General features: G+C 45.4%; 3 protein-coding genes across 3 annotated transcripts; all 3 read right to left on the minus strand.

Moving 5' to 3' along the window:
• Positions 1–911: 911 nt before the first annotated feature.
• On the minus strand, positions 912–1,856 carry LOC136620251 (olfactory receptor 1468-like). Its single transcript, XM_066594956.1, has one exon. It carries the CDS (start codon positions 1,854–1,856, stop codon positions 912–914), a length of 945 nt encoding a protein of 314 aa, XP_066451053.1.
• Positions 1,857–14,893: 13,037 nt separating this feature from the next.
• Positions 14,894–15,841, minus strand: LOC136620252 (olfactory receptor 1E5-like). The gene has a single exon (XM_066594957.1). The coding sequence runs from the start codon at positions 15,839–15,841 to the stop codon at positions 14,894–14,896; it is 948 nt and encodes a 315-aa protein (XP_066451054.1).
• Positions 15,842–17,132: 1,291 nt separating this feature from the next.
• On the minus strand, positions 17,133–17,843 carry LOC136620253 (olfactory receptor 1E5-like). The gene has a single exon (XM_066594958.1). The coding sequence runs from the start codon at positions 17,841–17,843 to the stop codon at positions 17,133–17,135; it is 711 nt and encodes a 236-aa protein (XP_066451055.1).
• Positions 17,844–19,605: the final 1,762 nt, after the last annotated feature.

A 19,605-nucleotide genomic window follows, 5' to 3' on the forward strand; every position in this document is an offset into this window, starting at 1 on the left:
ACAGACATTATTTCTTCTAGTTCGTCTACTTTATCAGTCAAACTTCTAGCATAAGTCACTATTAGGGATGAGCGAGTGTACTCGGAAAAGCACTACTCGCTCGAGTAATTTGCTTTATCCGAGTATCGCTGTGCTCGTCCCTGAAGATTCGGGTGCCGGCACGGAGCGGGGAGCTGCAGGGGAGAGCGGGGAGGAACAAAGGGGAGATCTTTCTCTCCCTCTCTCCCGCCCGCTCACCCCTGCTCCCCGCTGCGACTCACCTGTCAGCCGCAGCGGCACCCGAATCTTCAGGGACGAGCACAGCGATACTCGGATAAAACAAATTACTCGAGCGAGTAGTGCTTTTCCGAATATGCTCGCTCATCTCTAGTCACTATACCGTTTAGAAGGTGTTGGTTATTCTTTATATTATGTGTATCCTTACTAACTGTATTCACCCCTCCCACTGCCAGGAGAGGGGAGCCTCTAGAAACAACACTTCTCAGCACTCTTACATGGTGTCCTGAACATCTCTTTAGCTCCCCCCCTCTGCCTGGTCAAATCTTGAGCTGAAGGGGTGTAGCATAGCACCGCCTTCGGCTACAACTGTAAGCAGCTGTATGCCTCTCCAAGCAGTAATTGAGAGAGTGGACAGCGCCTCTCACTTATATAGTGCTTTTTTTCTTCTTCCTTCTTCATATATTTTGCTGTACAGAATATTGTGATCCTTGGAATAGTTCCTCCTCCACCTCTCTATTTGTAGAGAGGGAGAGTATGGTGGCTATCCCAACTGGTCATAAGAACAGGACCTCCAAAGAGGTGAATACACTCCCAAAAACCTTTATGTTGCACTCAGTGTTAGTGTTTATTTTAATGCTGCCTCAAGATTGTCTTGTCTTTACAGTAAGCCTATAGTAAGTCCTCAGCAGAAGTCATGTACAACTTCTTGGAATCAGCACGTGTATATGTAAAACTTTCTGCAGTGCAGCCTTCAGGTCTTTGTTCCTCAAGCTGTATATTAAGGGGTTGATTAAGGGGGTAATTTGCGTATAGATCACAGTGACCACTTGGTTCAGTGTAAGAAGATTACTTGTGTTGGGAACATAGTAGATAAAAGTTATTGATGCATAAAATATGAAAACCACAGTCAGATGAGATGTACAGGTGGAGAAAGCTTTACGTTTTCCATCATTGGTGCGGATTTTTAGTACTGTGCTAAAAATTCTGACATACGGGTAAAATGTGGCAACAAAAGCTACAGTGCCGAGAAAACCCCCCACAATAAACAAGACTAGAAGATTGATGAAAATATCAGTGCAAGAGATCTGGAACAAATGGGGCAGGTCACAAAAGAAATTATGGATGAAGTTGGGACCACAGAACGTCAACCTTCTTAAACACAAGGTGCAAATGATGGGGAGGAAGAAAGCAGAAGACCAAACCAAAGTCACCATCAAAGTGCACATTCCCCAAGACATAACCTGAGAGTAGTGGAGAGGATGGCAGATGGCTACGTATCTGTCATAAGACATGGAGGACAACAAGAAAACCTCAGAGGCACCAAAATAGATGACAAAGAACATTTGCGTTATACAATTAGGGAGGGAGATGGACCAGTTCTGAGTGGTGAGGTCAAAGAGCATTCTTGGGGCAGTGACCGATGAGTAGGACATGTCCAAGAATGACAAGTTTCCGAGAAAGAAGTACATGGGTGTATGAAGATCAGCACAAGTAACAACCAGAAGGATGATGATAGAGTTGGTCAAGAAGGTTATCAGGTAGATGAGTAGGAAGATGATGAAAAGGACATAGATGATCTTCTCATCATTCGATAGACTCATGAGAAGAACTCTGGTGATAGTTGTTTGATTCATCATCATTCCAGTGTAAATCTTCTCCAAATTAATGAAATGTGAAACATTAATAAAATATGGAACATCAGGAGGATTTAGTGGAAAATAAGAACACAATGGATGAATATCCTGACTCAGATATAAAACTGCAGATACTAAAAGCTCATGGCATCTTTCCTTTTATAGCTCATCGTTTGTCCCAGAAGAAGAAGCCACAGAAGCCCCAAACCTCTGCTGTGCATATTCATAATAATGTAATAGCGTCTCAGGATGCTCAATTTCTTGGTTGTTTATAGTGCAGGTGTTTGTTTTTTTTAAACCTAACCAGTGAACATTCATAATGCACAGACAGCAGTGGGCTTCAAAACTAAATAGGGTAGACACATCTACTAATAAATAAGCACAGAACAACAATTAATAGAAATAACTATACATATTGTGAGACGGTGACCGGCAAGGTGCTGGAGGGCAGGTATGTGTCACCTAGGATGCTCTCCTATGCTGCCTTGGGGAGCGCTTGGGCAGATACGTGCTACCGAGCAGCCTGGGCTCGGTGGAGGAAGCCGGCAGTATAGTGTTAGTAGCATTAAGCTACTAACACGCTGTAGCAAGTAAGTGGCTCCAAGCCGCATAATCCGGGCCGGCTTTTCCTGGAGTGACCAAAGCGAAGGGTGGGATGGTCACTCCCACGTACCAGGTGAGGCTGGTACCAGGCCATATAAAGCCTGGGCCTACAGTGCCTAGGAGAGAGCTGAGACCTTTGCAGGTCTGAGAGTCCTGGCTGGCTGTGTGCAGGAGCCATTTGTTTACCAGTACGTAGACAGGGACGCTACATGTTTAGTAAGTGCTCGGACGAGCAGGATTTACGTTATGTTTGCCTGATGTTAAGGCCTGTATCTTGCTTTTGTTTGCTTGGAAATAAACCCAGGCAAAGCCTGGACTAAAGACTTTATCCTATGTGTCACTGTCTCTGACTGCTTATGCCCAGGTTGCTACCGATCCTAAACGCTAATCCCTCACATATGGTGTTTGGATGCGGGCAGCGGTCTTAAAGAGACATACACCAATTAATGGACATTTTGCTGCAGCAGCTGGAGAACCGTTGCTAAGGGCAACCACCCAAGAGAGATTGACTGGAGAGTGCTGTAACCCCCATGTCCTGGGTAAAAGCTGCAATGGCACAGCCATCAGATACTGTCAAGATGGAGGACCTGATAAAGCAGCTGGTACAAATGAACGTGCAGCAACAGCAAGCGTTGGCCCAGCAGCAACAAGTGGCGGCGACCCAGCAAAAGATCCATGAGGAGGCCATGAGAGCTCAGGCCGAGACTAATGCTCTCCTGGCGCAAAGTGTGCAGAGGTCGTCTTGTTCGCTCCCCACCACCCGTACCGCGGTACAGGCGGCCTTACAAAAGATGACGGCCACAGATGACATCGAGGCCTATCTCACGGTCTTTGAGAGAGTGGCCGAGAGAGAGAAATTACCAGCGCCTCAGTGGGCTGAGGTAGTAGCGCCTTTCCTGACAGGAGAACCCCAAAAGGCCTACTTCGACCACGGTGAGCAGGATGCCAAGGACTATAGTAAACTCAAAGGTGAGATCCTGGCACGCTTGGGCATGGACACCCATGTGCGGGCCCGACGCGTACACGCCTGGACTTTCACGGACGACCTACCAGCTCGCTCCCAGATGTACGACCTGTTCCACCTGGTGAGAAAGTGGCTGCAGCCGGAGAAGTCGTCCCTGGCGGAGATCGTACAAAGAGTGGTTCTGGACAAGTTCATCCGCTCGTTGCCCCCTGCAATCCAGCGCTGGGTGGGACAAGGGGGTCCCCAGGATGTGGGCCAACTCGTGAGCCTCGTCGAGAGGTATAAAGCCACAGAGGACTTACTGCAAGCCGTGCCTCCTCGACGTTCCAACCCCGGGAACAGCAAGTCGGCTGGAGCCCCGGGTAAGACTGTTCCATATGTAAGGGGTGTCAAAAGTGTCCCAAGGGGAGGCGGCTCAGAGGGGGATCGTTTGGGGCAGAGGAGGAGCCCTAAATGGACATTCGGGTCCTCGGTAGAACCCCAAGGAGACCGGGCATCCATACGATGTTGGCGCTGTCATGAGCCCGGGCATCTTGCTGCCAACTGTCCACTTACCGTGGAACCAATGGACTGTGACTCTGCCCGGCGGAGGTCGATGTTCGCACGGCCAGTGTGTTCTGCAGAGACTGCGTCAGAGACTGATTGACCATTATGTCACCTAAAGGTGAATGACTTTGCAGTGACAGCTCTACTGGACTCAGGGAGCTTGGTTACGCTGGTGCACTCCAGCCTGGTCGATCCCACAACCTTCACCAGCCGTCGCATGGGGGTTGTTTGTGTGCATGGGGACACCAAGGAGTATCCTATTTCCCTTGTACGACTTGATACTCCGTGTGGACTTGCCACCCATGAGGTGGGCGTCGTAAAATCCTTAATGCTCACCGTGATCCTCGGGAGAGACTTTCCCCTATTTTGGGACTTGTGGTGACACCGAGGGTCATCTGCAAATAAGGCTCATGATAATGCAAATGTGTATGATGTGTGTCCAGAACCGTTTGACCCTGAGGGTACGGTTCCGGCAGTAGGGGTGACCCAAGAGACTGGGGATAACTTTCCCTTAACAGTATTGGCGGGTGAGACGGAGGTACAGGATGAAGTAGTTGCTATGCCTGACTTAGAGGTCTCACATGCCAATTTCGGAACTGAGCAGCTCCGAGACCCCACCTTAGTTAAAGCCAGGGAAAATGTTAAAGTGATAAATGGGGAGCCTCAATTTCCAGGGGCTGATACTGTGTTTCCACACCTTGCAGTCAACCAAGAATTGTTGTATCAGGTTGACAAGGTCCAAGGGGAGGTTGTGGAACAGCTGGTGGTACCTCAGTCCTATCGTAGGATGGTCTTAGACCTGGCGCACAAGCATGTGCTGGGAGGTCATCTCGAGAGCGAAAAGACTAAGGAACGCATCCTTCAGCGTTTTTTCTGGCCTGGGGTACATGGTAATGTAAAACGTTACTGTGAGTCGTGCCCGGAGTGTCAAATAACAGCTCCTATGCCCCATTACCGGAACCCCTTAGTGCCCTTGCCCATCATAGAGGTGCCGTTCGAGCGGATCGCTATGGACCTAGTTGGGCCCTTGGTAAAGTCTGCCCGGGGTCACCAACATATATTAGTGGTTTAAGACTATGCCACCCGTTACCCCGAAGCCGTTCCCTTACGCAATACGTCATCCAAGGGTATTGCAAAGGAACTACTTCACATGTTCTCCCGCACGGGCATACCAAAAGAGATCCTGACGGACCAAGGAACCCCCTTTATGTCAAAGGTCATGAAGGAATTGTGTAAGCTGCTGAATATTAAGCACTTACGGACGTCTGTGTACCACCCACAGACGGATGGTCTGGTTGAGAGATTTAATAAGACCCTAAAAAGCATGCTAAAAAGGGTAGTCAATAAGGATGGGAAGGACTGGGACTGTCTGCTGCCATATTTAATGTTCTCAATCCGTGAAGTCCCACAATCCTCCACTGGGTTCTCTCCCTTTGAATTAGTTTATGGTAGACATCCCCGAGGGCTCCTTGATGTAGCTAAGGAGACCTGGGAGCACGAGTCCACCCCCTACAGGAGTGTTATTGAACACATCTCCGTGATGCAAGATCGAATTGCGGCGGTCATGCCCACTGTTAGAGAACATTTACAGCAGGCTCAAGAAGCCAAAGCCGGGTATATAACAGGTCCGCCAAGGTGAGAACCTTCAACCCTGGGGATCGGGTACTAGTGTTGGTGCCCACCCTGGAAAGTAAATTCCTAGCAAAATGGCAAGGGCCGTATGAAATAATTGAGAAAGTCGGAGAGGTAAATTATAAGGTATACCAGCCAGGTAAGCGGAAACCAGAACAGTTGTACCATGTAAACCTAATTAAGCCATGGAAGGACAGAGAAGCCCTGACTGCAGTGAGCACCCCCCATGGTGCGGTCCCAGAGGTGTGTGTATCAGGGTCCCTGTCTAAATCCCAACAACAAGAGTCGAGGGAATTTATACAACGTAATTCAGATGTGTTCTCTGATATACCAGGGCGTACTGGTGTCATAAAACACGACATAATAACTGAACCAGGGGTAAAGGTTCAGTTGAAACCGTACAGGGTTCCAGAAGCCCGCAGACGAGCCATCTCAGAGGAGGTCAAGAAAATGCTAGACCTCGGAGTAATTGAGGAGTCGAAAAGCGAATGGTCCAGCCCTATCGTGCTGATACCAAAACCTGATGGCTCTCTGCGCTTCTGTAACGACTTCCGGAAGCTAAATGACGTGTCAAAATTTGACGCATACCCAATGCCGAGAGTGGGCGAGTTAATTGAGAGACTGGGTCATGCCAGGTACCTTTCCACTCTCGACCTTACTAAAGGCTACTGGCAGGTTCCCCTTACAGAGAGTGCGAAAGAAAGGACTGCGTTTGCCACACCAGAAGGGTTGTTTCAGTACATCTGCCTACCCTTCGGTTTGCATGGAGCCCCAGCAACCTTCCAAAGATTGATGGATATCATACTCAAACCCCATCGTCAATATGCGTCAGCATATTTAGATGATATCATCATCTTTAGCGAAGACTGGGACAGCCATCTACCCAAGGTACAGGCAGTACTGAGCTCCCTTAGAAAAGCAGGGCTCACAGCAAACCCAAAGAAGTGCGCCCTGGGTCTTGAAGAAGCCCGATACCTGGGGTATATAATAGGTAGGGGTATTATAAAACCCCAGGTCAATAAAGTTGAAGCCGTTCAGAACTGGCCACAACCCACAACTAAAAAGCAGGTGAGAGCCTTTTTAGGCATTGTAGGGTACTATAGGTGGTTCGTGCAAAACTTTGCTAGCATAGCAGCGCCCCTAACAGACTTGACCAAGAACAGTAAGTCAGTCATGGTCAAGTGGAACCCTGACGCTGAAAAGGCGTTCCAAGAATTAAAACGGGCCCTCTGTAGACGTCCAGTGTTAGTCACACCCAATTTTAAAAGGGAATTTATTGTCCAATCAGACGCGTCCGATGTGGGACTGGGAGCAGTTCTGTCCCAAGAAGTAGAAGGAGAGGAACATCCCGTAATTTATCTAAGCAGAAAGCTCACGCCACCGGAAAAAAATAACAGTATCGTTGAGCGGGAGTGCCTAGCCATCAAGTGGGCCCTGGAATCCCTAAAATACTACCTGCTAGGTCGGCACTTCAGGCTGATCACAGACCACTCCCCCTTAACCTGGATGTCACAGGTAAAAGAAAGAAATGCCAGAGTCACTAGATGGTTCCTGACCCTTCAAAATTTTAGTTTTTCGGTAGAGCACAGGGCCGGAAAGCTTCAGGGCAATGCCGATGCCTTATCAAGGACGCATTGCATGACGGCGAAAGGTGTCCGACCCCACAGACTCGAACAGAGGGGGAGGGTATGTGAGACGGTGACCAGCAAGGTGCTGGAGGGCAGGTATGTGTCGCCTAGGATGCTCTCCTATGCTGCCTTGGGGAGCGCTTGGGCAGATACATGCCACCGAGCAGCCTGGGCTCGGTGGAGGAAGCCGGCAGTATAGTGTTAGTAGCATTAAGCTACTAACACGCTGTAGCAAGTAAGTGGCTCCAAGCCGCATAATCCGGGCCGGCTTTTCCTGGAGTGACCAAAGCGAAGGGTGGGATGGTCACTCCCACGTACCAGGTGAGGCTGGTACCAGGCCATATAAAGCCTGGGCCTACAGGGCCTAGGAGAGAGCTGAGACCTTTGCAGGTCTGAGAGTCCTGGCTGGCTGTGTGCAGAAGCCATTTGTTTACCAGTACGTAGACAGGGACGCTACATGTTTAGTAAGTGCTCGGACGAGCAGGATTTACGTTATGTTTGCCTGATGTCAAGGCCTGTATTTTGCTTTTGTTTGCTTGGAAATAAACCCAGGCAAAGCCTGGACTAAAGACTTTATCCTATGTGTCACTGTCTCTGACTGCTTATGCCCAGGTTGCTACCGATCCTAAACGCTAATCCCTCACAATATTTATTAGGGACAGCAATAATATAGTCAGGTAAAATAACACGAATATATCCAACTAGAGAACAAATGATAACTCGACCTGCATATATACATCAATTAATAATTAAACACTCAATAGTAGTAAGTAGTGTTAAGTGAACTTTTGAAAAGTTTAGTCTGGCTGGGTCACCGAACTTTTGCAAAAAGTGCAGTTCAGTCCGAATTAGTTCAAACTGAACTATTTCGGACTAAGTTCACCAAAACCCTTATGACATTGCGTACTTGCTATGTGCCTCTGATGCACTTGGCGCTAAGATAGAACATGCTGCGTATTTAACGCAGTATGTGTGAGCAGCCACATGGGAGCCTATGGCAGATTGGTTCAATTTTTACACATGTATAACCTGCGCATGTAATATGCTGTGTCCATATGCTCATTTAAGGAGCCTTACGGGGCAGAAAAGGCAGCAGTAAATTAATAACAAGGGCAGAAAAGGCAGCATTATTACTGCTGGGGCAGAAAAGGGTGCACATTTACTGTGTGGAGAGCACTCAAAGCAGCACTTACTGTATGGAGCCTAATTACTTTCTGGGGCCTAAGGATTGCATAGCATTGTGGAAAACGTAGGGAGGGCAATGGAAAATCAAAAAGCCAAAGATTTCTGTATGTGAAATTTTGCAGAGGCAAGTTGTGGTTGGGAGGAGTCATTGTGACGGTCTAGGTGAGGATAGAGAAGAAAAGGGACAGAGAACAACATCAATCAGAGATAATGCCACCTGTCAACTCTGGAGGTAACTGCACTGTAATCAATGTCCCATATGTTCATAGTATTTGGGAGACATGCCGCACTTTTGGAGGTCTAGTATGGTGGTGCTATGATGAGCAACTTCATCAGAACTTTGCACCGCATGTGGTTTTTTTGGCAATTTATTGATTGACAGGCATTGTACAGTAGGAGTAGCTTTTCATTTCTGCCTTGAGTGGTTGGGTTATGGGGGCAGTAAAAGTATGCCAATCACATCAAGCGGACAACCAGCTACCAAATGGGAATACTCCAGTGATGGTAAGCACAATGATCCTGTAGCTTGACCGTTATGATGATAGGGTGCCCTCAAATGTGAAGTTTTTAGTCAGGTTTTAGAATCCAAGGCATGGTGAAGTCTAGCAGGAGTGTTCAATTTTGCTAATCTAAAGTCTGTTTAATGCTTCCTGTAGTTGGTTTGGGAGAAATTGAAAAGGAAGTTGAGTTTGGGGGAATGGCAGACCACTATATGGAGCCATCGATTCAGAATCTAAGGATCTTCCTGCTAAAATTAGTTCCTAAAAAGGAACAAGGATAATTCAGAAAGATACACCACTCTTCTTTTCCCAGCCAGGAGTTGTGAATGACCATAGACAAGGAGTTATGCTTACTACTTTCTACATCATAGTTTATTGCTCTCTGGAAGTTATGCATTCTGAAATCAAAAACTTTTTATGTTGCCGCATTCAGATAATCAGAACTTGTTTGTTTCCAACAATGTACCCGTATCTGGCCTTGACTTTTGTGAGATTAATCCTATTGTTTGTTAGAACCATTTTGGGTTCCATACCTTTTTATTTTGGGGAACAGATAACGTATTGATTACATTTTTATTAACTTTTTAATCCCTTAGGGACATGGCCAATTTATGGCTTAAAAGGGTCCTTTGGGGAAAATACTATTAATGAAAGAAATAGGAGCCGCGCCTGCAATTACAAGTGCCTGCCACTACACAGTAGTCGGAGCAGCGGCTTCCTCTCCAACCCCAGTGTATACCAGAACTGACAGCGAGCACTCAATAAGCTAATCAATCATGGTCCCTAGCAGTAGACCCCAGGCTATCAAATAATGATGACCTATCCTAAGGATAGGTCATCAATGTTATCTGCCCTGGAAAACCCCATTTGATAACGCAACGATTTTGGGGAATTTTCATCTCTACTCTTCAAAAGCCACAACTTCTTTATTTTTTCCTCAATATGGCTGTATGAGGGCTTGTTTTTTGCATTGCGAGCTGTATTTTTTATTGCTTCCAGTTTTTGTGCATATATATGTAGTGGCCCAGAGTTGGGGCCCAACAGCGTTGTCATAACAATCTCATGTGGAATGTATATGTGTGTGTATGTGTTTTCATGTATTGTTATGTGTATTGGCCTTACCTGACCCCCTAACAGTTAATGTCTAGTGTCTCTGTAACTTCCTTTTGCATGACTTTGCAGTATGCTACCTAACTCACTCTGTTCCCTGTCAATCATCCCAAGTTAGTGCTGGGATTGGGTAGTAGGTTTTTCCCTAGTTCAGGATTGGTTGGTCGGAAGATATAAAAGACAGAACTTGGGTGTGGTTATGGTTCTTGGTACTTCAGGGGAGTGTGGAATATTGAATAGGGTAGCATGGAGGCGAGTTAAGTCAGTTAGGAAGCTGGGGCCCGGAGGCAGGCCAGCCAGAATGTGTACTCATGGAGTCAGCTGGAGGGGGGAACTAAAGAAGAGCAGAGTCTTCTTCATCCCTGTTTAAGGCCCCCTGCACACGGGTGGAAATTCTGCGGTGGGATTTCCCACAGAATTTCCGCCTGTGCCCGCTGCCATAGGATTGCATTAGATAATGAAATCCTATGCACACAACCGTGATTTGTCCACGTGAAAACACGTGCGGAAAACAAATTGTGGCATGTTCTATTTATGATGCTGCTTTTCTCTGATGTAAACGTGGATTTTGGAGGGACGTGGGTCCAGTCCCATATGTAAGCTTGCATCTTTTCACCCCACCAAAATTGGAATATTAGTGAGTGCCGCTGTCTATTTTTTGACTTTGTGAATATCAGTCAGCCAGGATGTGGACTCGTGTCTTGTGGTGCTGAGAGGTTAAGAGAGCAAATTGAAAAATAACTGAAATTCTGCTACTGTTTTTAAAACATAAAATTTACACTGTTCACTCTTCATCTTACTTTTATTCCGTGGCTCAGTACGATTACGGCGATAGTAAGTGCAGGGGACTTAGTGATTAACAGTTTTTGGGAGTGGATGGGTTAAAAAACTATTCTTCTGTTGTTCTTTGCTTGGGCACAACCTGTATCGGACAGCACATGGATAGCCATATGTGTGCTGTCCTTCCTGCATGGCCACTGAACACTGCATGTCCTGTTCTCATCCATGAAAATGGACGCAAATAGGATATGCAGCGAATATATGGACAGCACATGGCTAAGCTCAGCCATGGAGGCCCCTAATTGTTATGGCACCATACCGGCACCCTGTGATTGTAATTGCCGGAGTGAAGGGTCATAGGGAGCCCCTCCATCTGTTAAACTGCCTAGATGCTGTGGTCAGCAGTGGCTGCAACATCTAAGCAGTTATATGATTGGGCATAGGATTATCTCTAATTCCGGCTGTTACTGCGGGAGTCCAGCTGATCACGTCGGGCTCCTGTGGTGCTTATATGGGCAAAGCTTCTATTTTGACTCAATGATTGGGTGGCAAGTGCAATGCTTTAAAGGCAATATCACTGTGTGTGTCGCATTGGAGTGTCCGCCCACAAAGAAACATCATCAGACAGAGTTAGCTCAGTTGAGGCAGCTTGTAAGGATATGTTCACATGGCTTGCTTTTGCCATAGATTTGCCATAGAATCCATGTGGATTCGGCATCAAATCTGTGGCAAATTCACACCCCATTACTTTCAAAGGGAATCAACACCAATATTAATACAGAATTTTTCCGCATGTGGCTTTGAAGTTCATGTGCAGAATAAACAGAAGCGTCATGTCACTTTTTGACACAGATTTTGCACTAAATTCATTGCTAAAATTCCACATGCCCATTGAAAAAGCCTTAATCCACCTGCAGATCTGCGGGTATATATGTACATAGCGGAGTGTTTCTGTTGCTGTCTTTCAAGTGCAATCCATATGAAAAAATCTGGCATGGATTCCGTCTGTATGAACATACAGTATCTGAAAAAGATTCCAGGTGTAGTATTTTTCTTGGGCATTTACACCTACCAACTGCAGGTGAAAAGATGATTGGTAGCCAAAGCAAAACAGAAAACCTAGCAGACAGGAAGAGGGAGCGGCTAGTGACATCAGAGCCCGACTACAGGGAGATGAAAACTTAGTGTCCCGAACCAGGCCGTCACAGCACTTGACCTGGACGCAGCCGGAGGGGTTGACATATGTCCACTCCCTCAATCCTGTACTTGTTACAACATGTGTCAAACTCAAGGCCCATGAGTTGAATCTGTCCCACCACGTCATTTTATGTGGGCCACGACGAGGTCTGGGCAAATAAGAATCAGCTCTTCACTTTCCCCCAGAGGATGCAGCCAGTGTTGTTAGGAGAGATGGCACCAGAACAGGGAGTGGGTGCAGTCTTGTATTTTGAGCTCCGGTGCACACCTCCACACCGCTCTGTTCAGGTGGTGGCACAGCTCTGACAGCCCTAGCCGGGCACCATAGCCACCCGCCAAGGTAGGAAGCTAAAGAGGTGGAAGGGAGGAAACTCCATGATAGCGCAGAGAGCACCATAGCTATGTCATGGATTAGCTACATTTAAGACTCAAGCACATGGGCGTAATCATGAAATACACAGCGTTTTCATGGGCTGAAACTGTGTGTATTCACTGCGTATTTGGACCTTCTTGTGTTTTTTTGTGTGCAAGTATTCACTCGGTTTGTCACGTGTGCAAAAGAAACTGCAAGAAGGTCCCATAAATCTCTCCTACCTTTTTGCATAAATATGCAGTAAATGTGCTTGTATTATGCACATTGACTACATATTTGCACAATCCCATTTGGCTTCAATGAGCAATTACAGGCCTCGGTCACACGGGCATTTTTTCGCGCGATTTGCGGATCGCATAACGGATGCGCATCCGCAAATCGCGTGACCGGGGCCGACGATTTGCTGAAAAATCTGCGCCTAGCAGCGTTTTCAGCGAAACGGCCCAGCGCTGCCTGCTATCCTCTGCCACTGCTGTGGCACAGCTGTGGCAGAGGAGAACGATGTTCACCCATTGAATTCAATGGAGCCAGCAATACAGCCGGCTCCATTGAAAGCAATGGGATGCCGGCAAGCGCTGGATGAATTTTCGGGGAAGGGCTTAGTATATGTTCTCCATGGGGTTGGCGCTGCTGCCGCCGGCCCCATTGAGCGCATATACAAGCACTGATTTGCGCAGAACGCTGTTACATGCGTTCTGCGAATCGGTGTGTCCTAAAATTATCGGCACATCCGCATCAAAAACGGACATGTGACCGATCCCATTGCTTTGCATTGGGTCTATAAATCTGCAGATCACAAGCGCGTCTGGAAATCGGACCTAAAAACGTCCGTGTGATAGAGGCCTCAGTCTGTAATCCAGACCAGAATTGGAAATGCTGCAATTTTTTCACGTGTGTGAAATCTAAAAATCTAGGTGCAAAGAGACAAGCTGCACGGTGGGCAGTTCCTGTATCTGGTGCAATCCCCTGAAGTTCTGACCATGGGGAAAGGCAAAATATTGTAGTCTGTAACACTATGAACAATTTGCAATAGCACCATAATAGCAATATCACTATAAATGGGACATGACAGCTCCTGTGCCTGTACAATCACCATGAGATAAATATCCATCATGTAGGATTAAAATAAACATTACCATGATGCACCTTTACATCCTAATGGGGAAAGTAGTTAAACGGGGCATCATGGTGGCTTAGTGGTTAGTCCTGGGTTCAAATCTGACCAATGGCAATTCATCTATTCTGCAATTGACAGAATGTCAGCAAACAGAAATTAAGTGAGGAATTAATACACAAAACCTTTTGGAAGGTTACAAAACAGTTTTTTTTATACAAGGAGTCACTTATAAGACCGGAAAAGAGAACATTGAATTTCCCATTACCTAGAAACTGATCATCAAACTAATGAAGAACCATGTGAAAAAATAAATAAATAATAATAAAAAAAAAAAAATATATATATACTGTACAGTAGTGTGCAAACGTTTTAGGCAGTGTGTTAAAAATGCTGCAGAGTAAGAATGCTTTTACAAACAGAAGTGTTAATAGTTTATTTTTGTCATTTAACAAAGTTCAAAGTGACTGAACAAAAGAGAAATCGAAATCGCAATCAATATTTGGGGTGACCGCACTTTACTTTCAAAGCAGCATCAATTCTTCTAGGTACACTTGCACACAGTCAGGGATTTTGTAGAACTGTAGTCAGCTGTACGATTTACCAATTATACCAAACAGATAACAATCATCATTTTCATATGTAGGTTGAAACACAGTTATTAGCAGAAACAGCTTTGCTTAAAACTAGTGAAGAACAGCCAAACTCTGCTATAAAGGTGAGGTTATGGAAGACAGTTTCATGTCACAAATCATACATCATGGCAAGAATGAACACAACAACAAGAGACAAGGTCTGTATACTTGCATACAAGATTCTGCATCAGCAAAGTTTCTCCCATTCAAAGATTTAAAAGCAGACTGGGGTTTCCGGATGTGCTGTTCAAGCTCTTTTGAAGAAGCACGAAGCAACGCGCAATGCTGAGGACTGTAGACACAGTGGTCGGCCAAGGAAACTTAGTGCAGCAGATTAAAGACACAGCATGCTTACGTCCCTTCAAAATTGGAAGATGATCAGCAGAGCCATCAGCTCAGAACTGGCAGAAACCAGTGGTACCCAGATACACTCATTTACTGTTTGAGGACATCTGGCCAGAAGTGGTCTTTGTGGAAGAATTGGGCCAAAATGCCATACCTTCTATGTAGAGACAAGGCAAAGTGACTCAACAATGTACGAAAACATAGGAACTGGGATGCAGAAAAATCGCAGCAGGTGCTCCAGTCTGATTAGTCAATATGTGAAATATTTGGCTGTAATAGGTGGTAGTTTGTTTGGTGTAGGGCTGGAGAGCGGTACAATAATGCGTGTCTGCAGGCAGCAGTGAGGCATGGTGGAGAGCAGTACAATAAATTGTCTTTTGAGATTCTGTTGTCTACAAAGTAAGTCTATCATAAATCCTCAGCAGGAGTCATGAGCATCTTCCATTGTTGTGTGCAATCAGCATGTGTAAAGCTTTCTGCAGTGCAGACTGCAGATCTTTGCTCCTTAAACTGTAGATTAAGGGGTTGAGTAACGGGGTGATTAGTGCATAGATCACTGTGACCACTTCATTCAATGTAAGAAGATTACTTGTGTTAGGATCAAAGTAAATAAAAGTTATTGATGCATAAAATATGAAAACCACAGTCAGATGAGACGTACAGGTGGAGAAAGCTTTACGCTTTCCTTCACTGGTGCGAATGCTGAGCACTGTGCTAAAAATTTTGACATATGAGTAGAATGTGGCAACAAAGGCTATAATACCAAAAACACCTCCCACAATTATTAAGACTAGAATATTGATGAATGTATCAGTACAAGAGATTTGGAACAAATGGGGGAGGTCACAAAAGAAATTATGGATGAAGTTGGGACCACAGAACGTCAACCTTTTTAAACATAAGGTAAAAATGATGGTGAGAAAGAAGGCAGTAGACCAAACAAAAGACACCATCAGAGTGCACTTACCCCAAGACATGACCTGAGAGTAGTGGAGAGGACGACAGATGGCTACGTACCGGTCATAAGACATGGAGGACAACAAGAAAACCTCACAGGCACCAAAATAGATGACAAAGAAAATTTGTGTTATACAGTCAGGGAGGGAGATGGACCAGTCCTGGGTGGTGAGCTCACAAAGTGTTCTTGGGACAGTGACCGATGAGTAGGACATGTCCAAGAATGCCAAGTTTCCAAGAAAGAAAAACATGGGTGTATGAAGATGAGCACAAGTAACAACTAGAAGAATGATGAGAAAGTTGCACAAGAAGGTCATCAGGTAGATGAGGAGGAAGATAGTGAAGAGGACATAGTTGGTATTCTGATTATCTGATAGACTCATGAGAAGAACGCTAGTGATCGTTGTTTGGTTCTTCATCACTCCAGTGTGATTCTTCCCAAGATTTTCCAAGTAAATAAAATGGATGACAATGACACATCAGGAAAAATGGATGGAATATATTAACACAATGGGTGAATATTCCGACTCAGATATAATATTGCTGATCCTAGCAGATAACAGTATCCTTCGTTTTATAACTCATCATTTCTCCCAAGAGGGGAATTCACAGAAGGCCAAAGCTCTACTCTGCACATCCAGGAATATATAATAGGGTCTCAGAACACTTATTATCCTGGTTGCTTTTAGTGTAGGAGTTTGTCTTTTACCCCCTAACACTCACATTAAAATTGGAAAAACCGTCCCGGAAATGTCACTTTTTTATTGTAAAATTTGAATTTCTTTGTCCTGTAAATATATTTGGTGCAGAATTCTGTCGCCTTAAATCTGTTTTTAGTTCCTTACTAGAGATGAGCGAGCACCAAAATGCTCGGGTACTCGTTACTCGAGTCGAACTTTCAGTGATGCTCGAGAGTTCGTTTCGAGTAACGAACCCCATTGAAGTCAATAGGTGACTCGAGCATTTTTGTATATCGGCGATGCTCGCTAAGGTTTTCATTTGTGAAAACCTGGGAAATTCAAGAAAGCGATGGGAACGACACAGAAACGGATAGGGCAGGCGAGGGGCTACATGTTGGGCTGCATCTCAAGTTCCCAGGTCCCACTATTAAGCCACAATAGTGGCAAGAGTGAGACCCCCCCCCGCACTGTCAGCATAAAGATCGTTCTCCTCTGCCACAGCTGTAACAGCTGTGGCAGAGAAGAACGATGTTAGCCCATTGAATTCAATGGAGCCAGCAATACAGCCGGCTCCATTGAAAGCAATGGGCTGCCGGCGATTGCGGGATGAATTGTCAGGAAGGGCTTAAATATATAAGCCCTTCCCTGCAATTCATCCAGAAATGTGTAAAAATAAAAAAATATATACTCACCTGGTCCCGGCAGAACGATGTTAGCCCATTGAATTCAATGGAGCCGTCAATACAGCCGGCTCCATTGAAAGCAATGGGCTGCCGGCGATTGCGTGATGAATTGTCAGGAAGGGCTTAAATATATAAGCCCTTCCCTGCAATTCATCCAGAAATGTGTAAAAATAAAAATATACTCACCTGGTCCCGGCAGACGGAGTTTAGCGCGGCAGGCTGCAGTTTCCCTGAACTGCTCTGAACAGCTGTGAGTAGTATTCAGCTGCCGGGGATTTAAAATCCCCACCTGCTGAATAAGCTGCCTCTGATTGGTCACAGCCTGACCAATCAGAGGCAGCCCTCACTCACACCCATTCATGAATATTCGCACTGGTGCGAATGCTGAGCACTGTGCTAAAAATTTTGACATATGAGTAGAATGTGGCAACAAAGGCTATAATACCAAAAACACCCCCCACAATTATTAAGACGAGAATATTGATGAATGTATCAGTGCAAGAGATTTGGAACAAATGGGGGAGGTCACAAAAGAAATTATGGATGAAGTTGGGACCACAGAATGTCAACCTTTTTAAACATAAGGTAAAAAGGATGGTGAGAAAGAAGGCAGTAGACCAAACAAAAGACACCATCAGAGTGCACTTACCCCAAGACATGACCTGAGAGTAGTGGAGTGGACGACAGATGGCTATGTACCGGTCATAAGACATAGAAGACAACAAGAAAACCTCAGAGGCACCGAAACAGTTGAGAAAGGAAATTTGTGTTATACAGTCAGGGAGGGAGATGGACCAGTCCTGGGTGATGAGCTCACAAAGTGTCCTTGGGGCAGTGACTGATGAGTAGGACATGTCCAAGAATGCCAAGTTTCCGAGAAAGAAAAACATGGGTGTATGAAGATGAGCGCAAGTAACAACTAGAAGGATGATGAGAAAGTTGCACAAGAAGGTCATCAGGTAGATGAGGAAGAAGATGACGAAGATGACATAGATGGACTTCTGATTATGTGATAAACTCATGAGAAGAACGCTAGTGATCGTTGTTTGGTTCTTCATCACTCCAGTGTGATCCTTCCCAAGATTTTCCAAGTAAATAAAATTGATGACAATGACACATCAGGAGAAATGGGTGGAATATATTTACACAATGGGTGAATATCTCGACTCAGATATAATATTGCTGATACTAGCACTTAACAGTGTCCTTCATTTTATACCTCATCATTTCTCCCAAGAGGGGAATTCACAGAAGGCCAAAGGTCTACTCTGCACATCCAGGAATATATAATAGGGCCTCAGGACACTCATTTTCATGGTTGTTTTTACTGTAGGAGTTTGTTTTTTAATTTTAACCAATGTAGATTTACGATGCTCAGGTCTCTTTAAACCCCTAACATTCACTTAAAAATTAGAGCCCTCCCCCCCTCCCGGAAGTGTCACTTTTTTAGTGTGAAATTTGAATTTCTTTCTCCTGTAAATACATTTGACACAGAACTCTGTCACCTTAAGGCCTTAGTCAGACGGGCGTTTTTTCGCGCGATTTGCGCGTGGGCATGTGTCCGGCGATTTTATAAAACCCATGCTTTGCAATGGTATCGGACACATGAGCACTTTTTATGCGCTCGTCCGATAAATTATAGAACAGAAATCGCAGATCGCACCTATCTGCGATCTGCGATTCCTGTTCTCTTCTCTATATGCGCTCAATGGGGCCGGCGGCAGCAGCGCCGACCCCATTGAGAACATATACTAGACAAATAATTCTTCTCTGCCACAGCTGTAACAGCTGTGGCAGAGAAGAACGATGTTTGCCCATTGAATTCAATGGAGCCGGCAATACAGCCAGCTCCATTGAAAGCAATGGGCTGCCGGCGAGTGCAGGATGAATTTTTAGGAAGGGCTTAAATATATAAGCCCTTTCCTGCAATTCATCCAGAAATGTGTAAAAATAAAAAAATATATACTCACCTCGTCCTGGCAGATGGAGTTCAGCCGCGGCCGGCGGCAGTTCTCCTGAACTGCTCTCTGTAGTATTCAGCAGCCGGGGATTTAAAATCCCCACCTGCTGAATGAGCTGCCTCTGATTGGTCACAGCCTGACCAATCAGAGGCAGCTCTCACTCACACCTATTCATGAATTCATGAATGGGTGAGTGAGTGCTGCCTCTGATTAACTCAGCGCAGGGCCAATCAGGGGCAGCTCTCAGCTGTCATTCAGCTGAGAGCTGCCCCTGATTGGCCCTGCGCTGAGCCAATCAGAGGCAGCACTCACTCACCCATTCATGAATTCATGAATGGGTGTGAGTGAGAGCTGCCTCTGATTGGTCAGGCTGTGACTGCAGCATGTAAAGGGCTGTCACTGCAGCATGTAAAGGGCTGTCACCATCGGACCCCCGGAATGTGATCAGGGGGTCCTGATGGGTCCCTGTGGAAGTCCCCTAAAGGGACAAAAAAAAAAAAGTAAAAAAATTATAAAAATACTTGTCTCCCTTTACTTTGTAAAAAATCAAAAATACAATCACACATGTGGTATCCATGCGTCATAATGACCCAGAGAAGGAAGTTAATACATTATTTAACCCCTTAATGACATGGCCCCTTTTTTTCTTTTTTCCCCATTTCTTTTTTTCCTCCCCCCTGTTTAAAAAATCACAACTTGTCCCGCAAAAAACAAGCCATTATATGGCCATGTCAATGGAAAAATGTACAATGGTCTGGCCAGCTTTCATGCTAAATAGGGTAAAAACACCTACTAACAAATATTCACAAAGCAAAAATTTATAGAAAGAATACATCTTTAATAGGAGCACCAATAATAT

Source organism: Eleutherodactylus coqui, chromosome 3 (genome assembly GCF_035609145.1).
Source record: "Eleutherodactylus coqui strain aEleCoq1 chromosome 3, aEleCoq1.hap1, whole genome shotgun sequence".
Classification (NCBI taxonomy): Eukaryota; Metazoa; Chordata; class Amphibia; order Anura; family Eleutherodactylidae; genus Eleutherodactylus; species Eleutherodactylus coqui.